This window comes from Simochromis diagramma, unplaced genomic scaffold (assembly GCF_900408965.1).
Source record: "Simochromis diagramma unplaced genomic scaffold, fSimDia1.1 OVJJ01000656.1, whole genome shotgun sequence".
In the NCBI taxonomy this organism is placed as follows: Eukaryota; Metazoa; Chordata; class Actinopteri; order Cichliformes; family Cichlidae; genus Simochromis; species Simochromis diagramma.
Window position 1 is genome coordinate 1,046,116 of NW_024387038.1, and position 14,724 is coordinate 1,060,839.

Consider the following 14,724-nt stretch of genomic DNA (forward strand, 5'->3'; position numbering starts at 1 on the left):
TTGATCTTACCGAACAGACAGTGTTTTCACTTAGAGAGTGCATGTTTTTATTCATATTTCCACACCGACTGTGGGCCTAAATTTCCTTTAAAGTGATATTAGAAAGGTCTTAAAAAGCATTACGTGTAACTTGTTTAAGCCTGAAAGAGCAATTTGACCGGTTATAGAAATATTAGATAATACAGCTGTTAAAGCAGCTCCTCCAGCAGATAATATCAGTGCAAAGTGTGGCATAAAGCAAAGCCTGCTCTCCTCAGGACTGCAGCACTTCTCTGTAAACGCAAAACCCCTGCCATCTGAACTATTTGTAAAATGCTAAACCCCATAAAAATTGTACAAATGTTGGCTTTAAGCTCACAGTTTTAACGAAACGACTTGCACATCTTGTTGCGTAACACCCGCCCTGCTAGGCATCAGCTAATGCCTACAACTGTGAGCAGAACAATGTAAACATGTAAATAGTGTTTTATGGAGGCTCTTCACTCCACCCAGGAGGCCGTTGTACTGTGAAACCGAGCCGTACAGCAATGCCTCTTACTGTTGGCATCATTCCACTCCTTAAATGACACACCATGGATTTGGAGGCAAAGAAGTTTTATTGTTGTCGCCCTAGCGTCCCTGATGCCCTGAATCTTGCGTCACATTAAAAATTTATCTGGCAGACTTTTCAGTGTGGGTAATAAAAGGAACACTCTCTCACACACACACACACACACACACACACACACACACACACACACACACACACATATATATATATATACACACACTAAATCAAACTCGCGTCTCTATTTCACCCCGTTGTTAGCTTCAATGCAGGACTGGCAGTTTTTTTTCTTTCTGTCCTTGTTGACATTGTTTATGTTTTCGACCAGTTCCCTCTGACTGTACGCAGGGCAGTAAGAGGGTTAGGAGGTCGCAAAAAGCTGCTCAGTGTTTGAGTAAATTAAGGTGAAGTGTCTGTTTGTGGATGGTTTTAATTTTAAAAAAGTGTTTGTGTATCTGTGTGTGAGCATGGCCTCCAGCTATACAGCTCAATAAATACAATAGTTTCTTTTTCTTTAATCCTAAGAATGACTATAAGTTCACACACTGAGGAAACCTCTGGCTCTTTTTATCTTTAGCTGACTTAGGCGTTCCTTTACGCTCTTCCCGCACGTGTTCTGTATTTGTGTTATCGCTTACCTCATTGCTCTGTGCGCGCGTGTTTGTGTAGGTGTGTGCGTGCATGTGTGTGACCGAGCTCCTCTGATTACCCCACTGTCCACTGCTTGTTGGGGACCACTTTGTGACCGTTGCCGTGGGCGACCAGATGGCTAATTGAGCACTCTGTCATGTCACCTCCCTTCACAGGGGACTGAGCCAATCGGTGCAGGCCAGCCTTCTCAGCTGCCGCCCCCACAGACATCACAGTCCCATCTTAACAGAGTCCAGCTTTAGGGGCCCAGAGGGGTTGTTTAGAAAGCTCACAAAGGGAGCCTTGTTACAACTGATACCACATCAAGCCACTGGCTTATTTACATTTTGTCAATCTGAATGGTCGACAGTGGAAAATGTGTGAATGTGCGTCCGTGTATGTGTGTGCGTAGACTCACTTCCCTGCAATTTGACTGCGAAAACCATATTCCGTGTATTTATGATGCCGCAATTGGCAGACATATCCTCTGTTAGATTCACAGCTAGATTACAGATGCTGCTAACTAACTTGGCACGGCATTCCTTGGCATCACATCAAAAGTATATTACTTGTTACGAATAGCCAAGAAAAAAGGCCTGTGTCCTGCAGAAATGATGCTGCTGCTGTTGGGATGTTGCTTTATACGAGCTCAGCTGTAAATGGATGAAGGATGACGTGCATTTGTGAGCTGTTTTTCAATGCAATTTCCCCTTGAAGTCTTCATTGATATTTACTTGATAAACTTGGCCAGAATCACAGTTATGTAAAGAAAAAATGCCAAAACTGATGCATGTTTATTAATTAAATCATTGATTGATTATTAATTACCGTTAAAACTTTTTTGTACTTCTTATATTTTGTTTTTTTTAATAACTTGCTAAAGATTAATTTGGCTATTGCAGCTGATGTTAGTGCTGAATAATGTAGTAGCTACAAAGGTGATGTAGTTCTTGCCTGTTGACCAACAACAATCCATCCAAGTTCAAATGGAGCATTTGGATTTAATAAGTGGATTTTGTACTGAAGGCTAATTTTTAAACATGCTATTCAGGGTGGGAACTACTTCTTCTTGGACTTTTTTGTGTACTCTATGATGCATCATGGCCATAATTATATAGATATGCATCTGGCTGGGGGCCCATTTAGCTCACCTGGTCGAGGCTCAACACAGCGGCCTGGTTTAAGTCTTGACTGGGACCCTTTTGCTGCATGTCTTCTCCCACACCCATCGTTCCACCTTCCTGTCTAATTTTAACTGTCCAATCACATAAAAATGAAAAAAATGCCTCTCAAATGGATCTCTGTGTATTTTGTCAGCTCCTTCAGTTAAAAACACAATGAAAATTCTCTGAATTTTTAATATTCTTTTGACTTTTATCCCCGTATTAGATCGTTGAGCCTTCAACCATGCAAATGCCCCTGTGAAGTCTGAGCGTGTAGGTTTTCTCCTATTCAGAAATGATACTTTTCACACCTACGAGTCTGCAGGGGTCATAAATGTCGTCATCAGAGGGTGAACACGAGGCTCCGTGCAGACGTTGTGTAGTACGTCTATAAGGACTCTGCACTGCAGAGGCACCGACAACACGTGGTTCCTGCACGCAGACTGCCAAACAGAGTAATAACAACAACTTACTCAACCATGGTGTCTGAGGCTCTCCAGACGGGAGCATAATCCCAGCCTTAATGCAAACTGTATGACGTGAACAAAGCAGCAGCTGCAGAGACTTGCAGGAAAAGGGAGGTTTGATTTCCTACTTCTATAGAAAAATGAACATAGACATTATGACTGAGGGAACACACGAGCTTTATTAAGTGGACAAAAATAAGCTGAACGGATATTAAGTCATAATGTTTTTCTTGTTTTGTATTCACCTTTAAGGCAGAGTTTGATCTGTAACATTGGCTAACAGTTTGCTAATAAGATGCCGCAATAACACAGGCCCAGAGACTCCTCAGTGACCCCCTGATAACCGCTCGTCTCCAGGGGGGAAAATGCGTATTCCCTTACCAGTTGTCTGTTTGCTTGCTGTCGCTGCACAAAAACTGGCATATTAGAAGAGGTGTATAGTGCTGCACTAAAAACCTCTTTTCAATTGGTTTGGTCACCAGCAGATTACCACAGTGTCAGTGTTTCCATGGAAGATGCCAATTAGTCTGTTTTTACTCACCAACTATTTGCTATAAGGTTGTGAGACTGTGAAGAGAGCAATGAAAACTGCGAATGGACGCGCCATTAATTTTCAAAATAAAAGCCGTGGCTTTTGAAACCTATTGGTTTCAGTGGTCTTCAGTGTCACTGTGTTTAGTTTTGTCCACATTTTTATCAATTTTTGCTACCACTTGGTGATCAGGTAGCAATTGTTTGTGAAGGACTTGGCAGCTTCTAAACAAATAACGCGCTACAATAAGAACGCACTACTGACCAAAACATTCGTAAGGCGGTTTTCCTGTCCAGTACCCTGCTTGCAATTACACCTAGCAATAGCCCAAGTTTGTTTCTTATTCACATTTCTCTGTGTATTTCTAATAGGTTGCTTGTTTGTTTTAATATGAGAAAAACATATTTTTTATGTTTTGATATGTTTTTATGCCTTTGGAACCCTTTGAACCTTTACGTTTGACATGGATTTGAAATTGCAATATATGTACTGTCCTTATTTGTGTTTGAGTCTATAATTACATTTCAGTTTTTAGAGATTCATGGCTTGTTCTCTTCTTGGTTTGTTTGCACCACTGAAACAATTTTGGACAGTAAAAAAAAATGCTTTCTATAGAGACGTATGATTTTTGCTGTAGTTCTTAAATGCTCTGTAAGTTGGGCTTCTAAATCCTTTTTTATTACGTGCTTACTTGATAGTTTACTTCAAAGCAAAGAGTATTAATGCACATTTGAACACAATTAGCTCGTCTGACATAATGAAACTACACACATAACGATGTTCAGAATAAGCTTTCTTGTTAAATTAACTGGCTGTTTTTTCGCTGGGGAACGATACGCCGTCCTGAGAAGAGGCATTAGTGGTGTTACTAAAGGGTAGAAATGTCACTTCAATCAAAAGTGGTTTCAATTAAAGTTATTTTACCTTGCTTGATGAGGGAGCTGGAGGTAGTGAAGATAAAATCTGTAAGATATTTCCAAGGCTCTGGCAGAAAATTGAACCCCAGAATTGAAGCTAATTGAATTTGAGAATGATAAGGTTGAATGTGGGGAGCTCTTGAAGTTTGCGAGAAAAAGAGAGAAAAATGAGTGACTTCTAATTTTAATGGACAAAGATGAAGCGAGGACACAGTGTAGAAATTATTCGTTTTTTTTTTTAACAGATACAGTACGTGGAGGACTCTGCCACGAAGTGCTCTCACAATGCTGCGTCTTTGACTTTGTCACATGGTCACTCTCTTTCAATGTCATGAATAAATAAACACCAACTTGTATAATCAGTTTTTATGCTGCTTGTGAAAAAAAAGAAGATAATACTGTGCTGCTTTATTGATGCCCACGGGAAAATGCTTTCCATATGTAGGTCAGTGCACGAGTTCAAGAACAGCAATTGTGAAGCCAGTGGGGATTCATTGTCTTGCTTACGGGTCCTTCAGTAGTGTGAAAGCCTCCCAGAGCTGGATCGGGGATTCAGATATTCGGCTTGAAGGACAGACTTTTTAGTCAGGTATTTTATACGGATGACACTGGGAGAGAAAGCTCGAATCACGCGTGGGATTGGTGTTATTTTAATCTAAAACACTTTCCACATCCCAAATCTGAACAGCAAAATGAGATCTCAGCAGTGATTGGCATGCACTGGAGGCTGGTGTTAGGGGATCTGTTAGAATATCAGCTAATGCAAGCAGTGATTGTCATGTTAGCGTGTGTAGTGGAGCCACTGTACTATGGTTAGAGGGCAGACGCATCACCCTGTTGCCCCTTTCAGCAAATGTTCTTTGCAAGTGAATTATTTACTGAGTGGAATTCTACAGGAGAGAGATCACAAAGTTATTGAATACAGTATAAAAAATTACCCCAGAAAACAGCTTTGGATGCACTCGGTTATTTTCCCATTGCCGATAACTTCGTCTATTTATGTAATTTTGCATATCGTATGATTGTTAAACCAATTTAAATGCTCACTTATTACGTTAAAACAATTCTTAAAAGCTGCAGTAGGCAGAGATCTAGAAAAGCTGAACCAACCGAAAGCACCATAACAGACATAGACATCTTCCCTCTCCCACTGGACAGGAAATGGCATTTGCACTACAAATTAGGCCACACTCTCACTGGGCCACACTAGAGACTGGTTCGCGACCCACTGTAAACCTTTCCCTGACCGGTTGGTGAGTGGTTGCTGGAGGTTGCTGGCTATTGGTAGATAAATTTGTTTGCAAAGAGGTATACAGTGGTCTACCAAAAAACCTCCTTGCAACTGGGTTGGTTGCTAGTGGATTTCTGCAGTTAGCTATAGTGTGCATATGTCAACTACTAACCAAAAATGGGGAACAGTCGCCCTCAAAGTAAGCTTTTAACTGTTGACTCCAGCGGTAAGTCAAAAGTTTTGTTCAAAGGAGGAACATTTCCCATTTCTGGACTGTCCTGCACTTCTTGCAGTTTAACCACCACTTGGCAAGTGGTTGGAGAATGTTTGGCATTTTGCATGCAGAATACAGACAACCACGGCAACTTGCTAGTGATCAAAGCAATTACTAGGTTTTTGGTGCAGCGTTATATATCTTTGTGACCAATTTTACTGGCTGAATACCAGCAACCTCCAACAACCAGGAGTTTAAACCCTAATCTCTCAGGTGAAAATGTCATTGGCTTTACTCCATTGCACCACAGCTTCTTACTTAATACTTCATCCCTCTGGGCCTCTACTTCACCTGATCTGATCTCTCTGCGGATACTTGAATAAAAATAATAAGTAATTTTTTTTTTCTCCAATGTTGCTTAAAAAATCTGATTACTCCAGCTTTAATTTTGCTTTGCATCCCTTGAGAAAAAGGTAACATAAATGGCAGTAAAGGAATGAATGAATAGACGGGTGCCATTACATTCTTTGAGGAAAACCATTTCTTTGCTCATGTGTTCCTCCTCTGCTTTCCTTGTAGCTTTCCCTCGACTGGACCAATGGTCAGAGAACGCCTGCCTGCCTGAGGCTTCCATCTTCATGGACGGTTTCCTCTACATCTCATCTTCATCTACCAAGGCGACGTTGGAGCGTCGCGGTAGGGATGGTGAGTCAAAATGGCATTTTTGCAAATCACTGGCAAGTCCAATCCATCCATCAGTCCATTTGTAAGCAATATAAGCTGCATGTTTGTCAGAGGTCTCCTCCAGTTAAGCGCTGATCGATCAATCAGTGTCAGTCTGTCAGCTGTCAAACTGCCAATCGTTTAATCTGTACAGCAAGCAGTCACAGTCACAACGATCAATGAATTTGTCTTTCAAACGAGTTCTTCCTCGTCCTCTGGGAGGTCTTGTCAGACACAAGTATGTTAGATGAATCATCAGTGAATGCACTATGGAAGAACGGGGCAAATCTGACAAAAAACTACAACAAAAAAAACTAATTAAAGAAAGAATTTTAGCACAAATCCGTTGGAAATGTACCTGAGATGCCTTCTCCAAAACTTCAAATTTCTCTTTCTTTTGTCTTCCAAGCGAGTTTAAAACTTTTAATCAGCTTCCATTTCTCACCCAACTCATCAGCTGCTGCTGAACCTCCTGCTCTGCAGTGGTCCCACTTCTCCAAACAGCTGGAGCATTTCTGGGGCCCATGGGTAATTAGGAGAAGGAGCCAGCTTTGGGTAATGCCTCTGGGGAAGGGGGTTATTGGGAAGGTGGAGGAGTGAGACGAGGAATGGGGGGATGGGGGAGAAACACTACCTGCCACTTGAATGAGCTAAATCTCCTTCATGTTCAGCATGATCTACCTCCATTTCCATTATCCCACACATGCACTGCTCTCATTGGCGGTTGTACATGCTGGCTAATGAACAGGGCTGAGGTCTGGGGAAATTGCCTCTTAGAGAAAATTGTGGAAAATTTAGCAGAGTATCTCTCGAAAAATCTCATTATCCGCACAAATGAAATTCATTTTCATTTCATTTGTTAAAGGATAATTCCAGTGTAATGCAACTTGACTCTTAATTTCATAGTTTTTGGCCAAAATTTGTATTAGCCATAATAACGTGGTTACTCACCAAGGAAATTGGGAACAAGGTGATTTCATTGCAAAAGAAAAAAGCTCGACAAGAAACCAGAATGATCAAATGACCAGTTTTGAAGCGTATCTGAAAGGGAAAAAAAAGTCAGATTAATTCATTTTTTTATATTCTGGTCATGTTGTATCAACAGAATGAAACTAGAAAAACTGAATTTACAAATTATTATTATTTTTTATTCATGCCTTGTTCTTCATGTTTTTCATTAAAATAGAAATGAAAGCAAATGAAATGGTTAAATGTTATTCTGTAACGCTATAGAGCAGGGACGGGGAACTCGTCCTGCAGGTTTTAGATCTCACCCTGGGTCAGCACACCTGAATCAAATGATTAGTTCATTCCCAGGCCTCTGGAGAACTTCAAGACATGCTGAGGAGGTCATTTAGCCATTTAAATGAGCTGTGTTGGATCAAGGACACATCTAAAACCTGCAGGACACCGGCCCTCGAGGCCTGGAGTTCCCCCACCCCTGCTATAGAGTCTTCTACGCATTACACATAAGGCCATGTCCACATTAATACATTTTCGTTTGAAAACGCATCTTTTTCTCTCCGTTTTGGCCCTCCGTCCACACTGAGACGGCGTTTTCACTCAAGGAAAACGCAGCGTTTTGAAAACGCTCTCCAAAGCAGATACATTTGAAAATGCAGTTTTCGCATCGCAGTGTGGACAGCGAACCCGGAGCCTTTTCGAAAACGATGACACATTTTAGTCATGTGATGCAGTCATGTGACCAATTAAACTAAGATAGCAGAGGGCATTATACAGCAGTTGTTTTGTTTGCTCTGAATCTTGACAGCCTTGTTAAAGATTAATATCAGTCTGTACATGCGTCAGATAGCTTTTCTTCAAATTCTTTAATTCCCACTCGCTTTTGCAACTTTGTACTTTTGTGTTACTCGCAGCAACAACTCCACCTCATTGTTAGTCAATTTAAAAAACTGTGCTTTTCCTCGACATTTTGCTGCGACGTTTCAAAGAGCCGGAAAGTAAATAAACGGCAGACAGAAATGAGGCAGGTAAATGCGCAGTACTGGAATGTAAGTGTTTTCGGACATTTCAATGTGGACGCACAACTCTGTGAAAACGACTGAAAACGATAGGGTGGATGCGGAAAACACTGTTTTCAAATTTATCCTAGCTAGTGTGGACGTAGCCTAAATTAGCTGCTCAGCTATGGATATGCGTGCTATGAGGCTCCCGGTGTACAGTTTCTGTGCTGATGTTAATGCCAGACGAGGTTTGGAAAGAAGGTGGAGCAGTAGCTACTATTACTCATTGTGCACCTCAGGAGTTGGTGAGCACATCTACATTCACAATAAATAACCTACCAGAATAGGTCATTACTGAATGTCGGTGGACCTGTATCAGATGAAAATATAAAATGTTAAGTTGTTGTAATAACAAGATAATTTTTAAACTGCATTGTACTGTCATCTTAGTAAGAAGTCATAAATAACCACCCCAAGCTGTTTAATATTGGCTGGTGTTGTTTACGTGAATGTTTTGCCAAAAAATACACTGATGTGTCTGCAGAGCAGTGAGAGCGGCTCTAGACTGTAGTGGTTAACACGTTGGCTTGGTAAGCAAAAGGTCACTGGCTCGATCTACCCGCTGTAGCCATCTTGAAAGTAACTTTAGTTAAGTATATCTTAAGGTTACAGTCTCTGCTCGAGGCCATACCACCCTGAGCATGCCCAATGGTTGGTACTTGGATGGTCGCTTGCCTGGGAATCTTGTGGCAGCTGTGGCTCAGGATGTAGAGCCGGTCATCTATCCAGTGCCTGCTCCAGTCTACATGCTGAAGTATCCTTGGGCGTACTTTGACATGAACGCAGAGTTGCCCCTGATGTATCCATCGGAGGTTGTGTGTGTGCGAATATTAGATGAGGTGCTTGGATATAGAAAAAAAGCACTTGTATGAATGTGACTGAGTGAAGGAGGCTTGTAGTAAAAAAAGCGCTTTGAGTGCTCTGTTAGCGTAGAAAACTACTATATAGTTACCAGTCCATTTACCATCTTGTATCCTAATATAAAAGCCGAGATGGAACGTGAGTACATGGGTTGTTGTTCCACATACAGCGGGTGTTTCAGACAGAGTACTACAGGTGCCCATTTTTGTTGGTCACTGTCGTGCATTTTATACCACTTGCAGTCGCCGCGCCATCTCCTCAGATAAGTGCTTGTGATATTTCCTCCAATAAATACCTTGTTATTTCATCAATTATAGAAAACCACGCAGACACGGCTTTTGTGCTTTAATGGTGCTTTAACTGCAGCTGCTGAAAAATTCAGAGGGGTTGGGTTCAAAACTCGGTGTGTTCCAACTTCTTCAATCACAAGGAAACGCTGTCAGGACTTTGCGAGCGCAGAGGGGTGAGGTATTTTTGAATGTGCTCTCCTGGATGCCTTTTGCTCGCAGGCTAATGGTTTGATGGTCTATAGATGCACCAAAGTCCTTAATAATTCATACAGTAGCTTGTGCTCATGGCTTAATAAAAGCACTCTGCCACAGTGTCTTAAACTTCACCTTCTTTTTTTGGCTTGGAGAGAGCTCTAGTGAGCTGTTGTGCTTCCACTGATGGGAACTAGTATGTGTAAATTAATTTGGCAAGCAGTTTTGGTAATGCCTTTGAAAAGGTGGCTTGGGGGCGAGGACCAGTGTGCTGGCCCACAGTAATGAAATAAAATACAACGCCTGCTTCGCATTTGGCAGCATGTTAAGTCAAGACACTGCTGCTAATATAGATTAGGGTTAGAAAAACAAATTTCCTTGTTTAATTTAACAGCGCTCCACCGTCCTCGGCAGCGTGGCACCACTTTACCTCCCGCTTCCTGTTGTGTTTGAGCTCGGCTTCATATCCGGTTTGTACAGTTGATTCCAGCGTCAATTAAGTCCTCCCCCTTCGAACGGGCCGAGCGGTGACTCATGCTACTCCCACACTGAAGAGCGTGCACTTCTCCGTGTGCGCTCGTGTGAGTCCTTTGAGGGGAAAGCGAGACAGTTAGTGTCTGAAATGGTGAGTGGCAGCAAGGAAATGGCATCCTCAATTTTGTTTGATTAGTTTTGTCTTTTCCCTCATCAGCAGTGCTCTGTTTTTTCCCTTTCCCCAGCAACACTAGCTCAGAAGAGAAGAGAGAAGAGACAGATGTGGAATTACATTTTACTGAGGACAGAAATCTGTGTGGACAATTCAGTTACTTGCAGCTACAAAGTTGGAGTCGGGTTTTTGATAGTGAACCAAATCTTCTTTGTGGTTTATGGTAAAAATTAGCTTTCAAAGACTGCTTAAATAATTACAATTTCTAAGTAGTCACATTTATACTGCTCTGTTTTTATTTCACGAGCACTAGACAAAGCCCATTGAAACAATTTGTCTTAATCTAATGTACTTTTTGGGGTGTCTGTGTTTATGTAACCGCGCCTCCTGCCTAAATGAGTAAGCAGTGCTGTTGCTAAAGCCAGAAATACATGGCAGATAGTGTGTATTTTTTTCCCTTTATCTTATGCCATATCTGTCCATTCCTCCCTGTAATGAAGTGGGCTGTAATTCTGGCACAGACAGATCGTTCAGATCCCTTCAGTTTCTCGATTTCCATTTCCAGCCCCCCTGACAAGCTGTCCAGCAGATGTCTTCATCACAGATATTTTAGTCTGATGGCAAGATAGACAGAAGATTGGTGGAAGGGGTAGAGGTGGGAGAGTGAGCGAGGGAAGAGGTTGATTCAGTGGAAGAGGGGCACAGCCGGCTATTTCGATGCATACTGAAATGGGTGCCTGCGCCGCGTCGATAAAAAGTTTCGGGGGACTTTTTGGGTAAATCTGGGCGAGCGCGGTTAAAAATAAAACTTGATACACATTCAGAGTTAAAACTTTTGAGTAAACTTGTTATTCTATAAATGCGGCCCATTCAGTCAATGAACAATAAGACAGTTTAAATGCCACATTGACTGGCTGATTTGTCTAATCAGCCTGCTCATCGTGCGCTCTTGGAGCATTTAGCACATTTTACAAATTGCTGTGGTGAGAGAGGAGGTGAAGGGAAAAGGAGCAGCAAAAGGAGAAACTGAGGTTCCACATAGTAGATTTCCTCTGGAAAACACTATGCGGGGAGAGCTTTTAGTGTATAAGCTAATTGGCCCAATTTAGCGGGTGCAGGCTTGTACCACGCTTGGCTTCCGCTAGGCGTTGTCTCTGGCGGCTGGTTGTGGACTCCTGCGGAGAACGGCTGGGCCGCAGGGCCGTTGCTGTGTGTGGGGAACAGCTGGCAATGGACGCAGCTGCTTGATTGTAAATCAAGCACCATTGTTCCTGCTATTGCGCTGGTGCTTGTGTGGAAGCTAGTGGTATCCCACCCGCTAAGGAAATGCCGAACCACAAACAAAGAGGGAAGATAGATGCACATGATTGGGTGATGTGCAGATATTTGATAAAGCCAGTTTCCTGGGGGAATATCTTCAAGGGATCCAAAGGCATTCACTGCTGTGGTAGGAAGTAACTTGTGCCACACATTTTTAACACAGTTGCATTCAAGTGATTGAAACTCATTGTAGTTATTTACAGAGACCATGCCAGTATGGCACTGAAACGGCAGCATCACATGTCCTGCATCTAGAGTACAGCTTCCTTTTATAGACATTCTTCTACTTTGTGTGTCTTCTGTCTTATCCATAATCCATCAAATCAAACATTCATTCCCAATTCAAGCCCGAAGAAGATCAGTAGTGATGTCTCCAATTCGATTTTTTAAATTCTTGACTTGTGACACCTTGTGGCTGCCCCCCTTTCTACGATCTCCTCGACGTGTTAAGGCTGTATGTGAGAACCTGTACCTGTGGTTTTGCTGCCCATTATTAGGATAATTCTTCTAAAAGTGGTAGAGTAGGGAGCCCACTCATGTGTCCACTCTGATTAGACTCAGGATCCCACAGCAATTTGCTTCCTGGATTCACAGTGGGACTTTTAGTGTCTTTGTCCTTGGACGAAGAGGAAATTAAAAATGTTTTCTTTGTGTCCTCGGCATAGATGGAAGGTTTTGAAGATGTCTGTTCAGGGAGATTGGATCTAGATGCCACAAATGGCAGCGTCGCAATGATATCCATTAATATTCCTAATATCCAGGTCCGCTCGTTTGCATATTTCAAAGGCATTGTAACTTTTTATGACCTTGATGAGAAGTTTTCGACCTCTCCGGCATGTTAACCTTCAATAAAAAATCAATATCTAAGAGTTATTTTAAACAAAAAAAGCTCACCATTTTGAGCTTTATTTGTTCACGGTCTACTATTTCAGCTACAGGAGTAAAATAAAAGCACTATTATTTGATTGTTTTGGCTGCCCAGATCAAGTTTTCATTTTCCTGGAAGATTAGCTAGAATTGCATAGTGAAAAACAGGCTTTAAGCAACCAATCCAAACACTCATTTTGTCATTATTCTATAGCCAATTCATTGCACAACCAACATTTACTTTGTTATCATGCCTTGATGGCTGCCTGTTGTCAGTTTAATATGTTTTAAATGTGTAGTTGTTATGGGGGATTATAATGAGACTTCTGCAGCAATACCAAATGAATAGTATAAAATATATATGCATTAGTTATGGAAAAATGGGTAAACACACCTTACGGCAGCTGTAAATTTCTAATCGCACGCAGTTTCTTATACTTTATAGTACTGTGTTTGTGTCTTGAGCCACCCATCATCTCTTTATATTCTCACCAAAATGGGAAATTTGTGCAGCAATTTCTTGGGAAATGTGCAAACATGCATATATAAATATATCATATAAGGGAAACTAGAGTTTGTACAATTCAAACAAGCTTGTCGATGAGCTTCAACACAGCCTGAGCTCTCTTATGCAAATTTCCGTGTCATTTCTTACAAGAAAGTTTGAAGGACTTTCAAAAATCATATTTATTTTATGTTTTTCTATCCAGCTGTGCTGAATGTACTTTTCTGTGTTCATATTTCCATCAATTTTGACAAGATCTCCAACGCCAGTGGCTTAAACGCAGGCCAACCGTGACAGAGCCTCCAACGTGTTTTACAGATGGCTGTAGGTGCTCCTCTGTACATATAAATATGATCTAAACCAAAGTTTAAAATTTGGTTTCATACCTCTATCAGACCTGTTGCTGCTGATTTTCGGCACACGTTTTATATAGCTTGGCATACCTCAGGCATACCTCTCCCTGTTTCCCTTCTTTAACAATGGCTTCTTGACAGCCAGCCTTCGACTGAGACCCGTTCTGATGAGGCTTCAGTGAACAGTAGACGAATCAACCGAGGGGCCAGATGCCTGTCTCACGTCCTGTGTCAGGTCTTTGCTCGAATATTTTCCTATTTCTTAAGGACATGACTTTCAGATACTATTCAACTGCTGCAGATTGGTTTTAGGCCTTGGACTTCTGCTTTTGTCTTCCACTTGGAGGTGACACAGCACGCCATGCTGAGATATGTCAAGTTTTCACCAACAGCTCTTTTGCAATCCCTTCTTAATGCAAAATACTGTTTATTGCCTCTCAAACTGTTATCTTTAGTATTTTCATAAATTCATCTAAAGAAATACGAATGTGGGAATTATAATTGTTGTTGTACTTGCGCAATGAAAATAAAGGGCGATTCTATTCCATGTGTTTTTGCAACAGGCTGCTAGTAACATAGTGCCTAAATCGTCTGTTGTGTGTAGACACAATGCCGGTTCATCCCTTGAGTTATGAGTTGTTTTATGCTTGAATAATTCACAGGTCAGTGTTAAGCAAGACTGAGTGAAAAAGGAGCTGAAACTTTAAAAACCTTCAGAAAGCCTGAAGAACTATCACTGTAGACCATGTTCAAAAATTACAACAAAGTCTGACTCCGTGGAAGCAAAATCTAGAGAAATGAGAGGATATTTAAGACGTTCAAGGTGCTGTATGGAGTGTCCACGTGAACGCCTACCCTCTGTCGAGGCCCAGATTCCCAGGTTTAGGAGCAATTCCTATATGGAAGGGATTTGCCATTCTTTTACTGGTTTTCACATGTCAGCATCTCCTCCTGTAACCTTGTCTGTTAAGCCTGCAACACAAAGAAGATTTAAAAAAACAAACAAAGCCATTTCTTGTTTGATGATTAATTTTTTTTTTTGTTTTGACAATTTGAAGTTTTTCCTTCGTAAAGACATTTAACCAAAAAAAAAAACCAAAACCTGAACGTCTGCACTAAATTTGTAATTGGACTGAACGACATTCAGCAGATGTCGAGACATTGAATGTGAACCCCAAATGTCAGCCTGGTGATTGTGGCATAAAATTTGACGGGAATCTGCAAATTCATGAGAGTTCAGCC

At 41.4% G+C, this 14,724-nt stretch overlaps 1 protein-coding gene across 6 annotated transcripts in view; it reads left to right on the forward strand.

Moving 5' to 3' along the window:
- Window positions 1–14,724, forward strand: part of zmp:0000000660 (arf-GAP with Rho-GAP domain, ANK repeat and PH domain-containing protein 2) — a 164,403-nt gene that overhangs the window by 93,533 nt on the left and 56,146 nt on the right. For all 6 annotated transcript variants that reach the window (XM_040043485.1, XM_040043487.1, XM_040043482.1 and 3 more), the window contains one exon: window positions 6,281–6,406. In XM_040043485.1, the coding sequence (XP_039899419.1) occupies window positions 6,281–6,406 (126 nt within the window). The remainder of the gene's footprint in view (window positions 1–6,280; window positions 6,407–14,724) is intronic.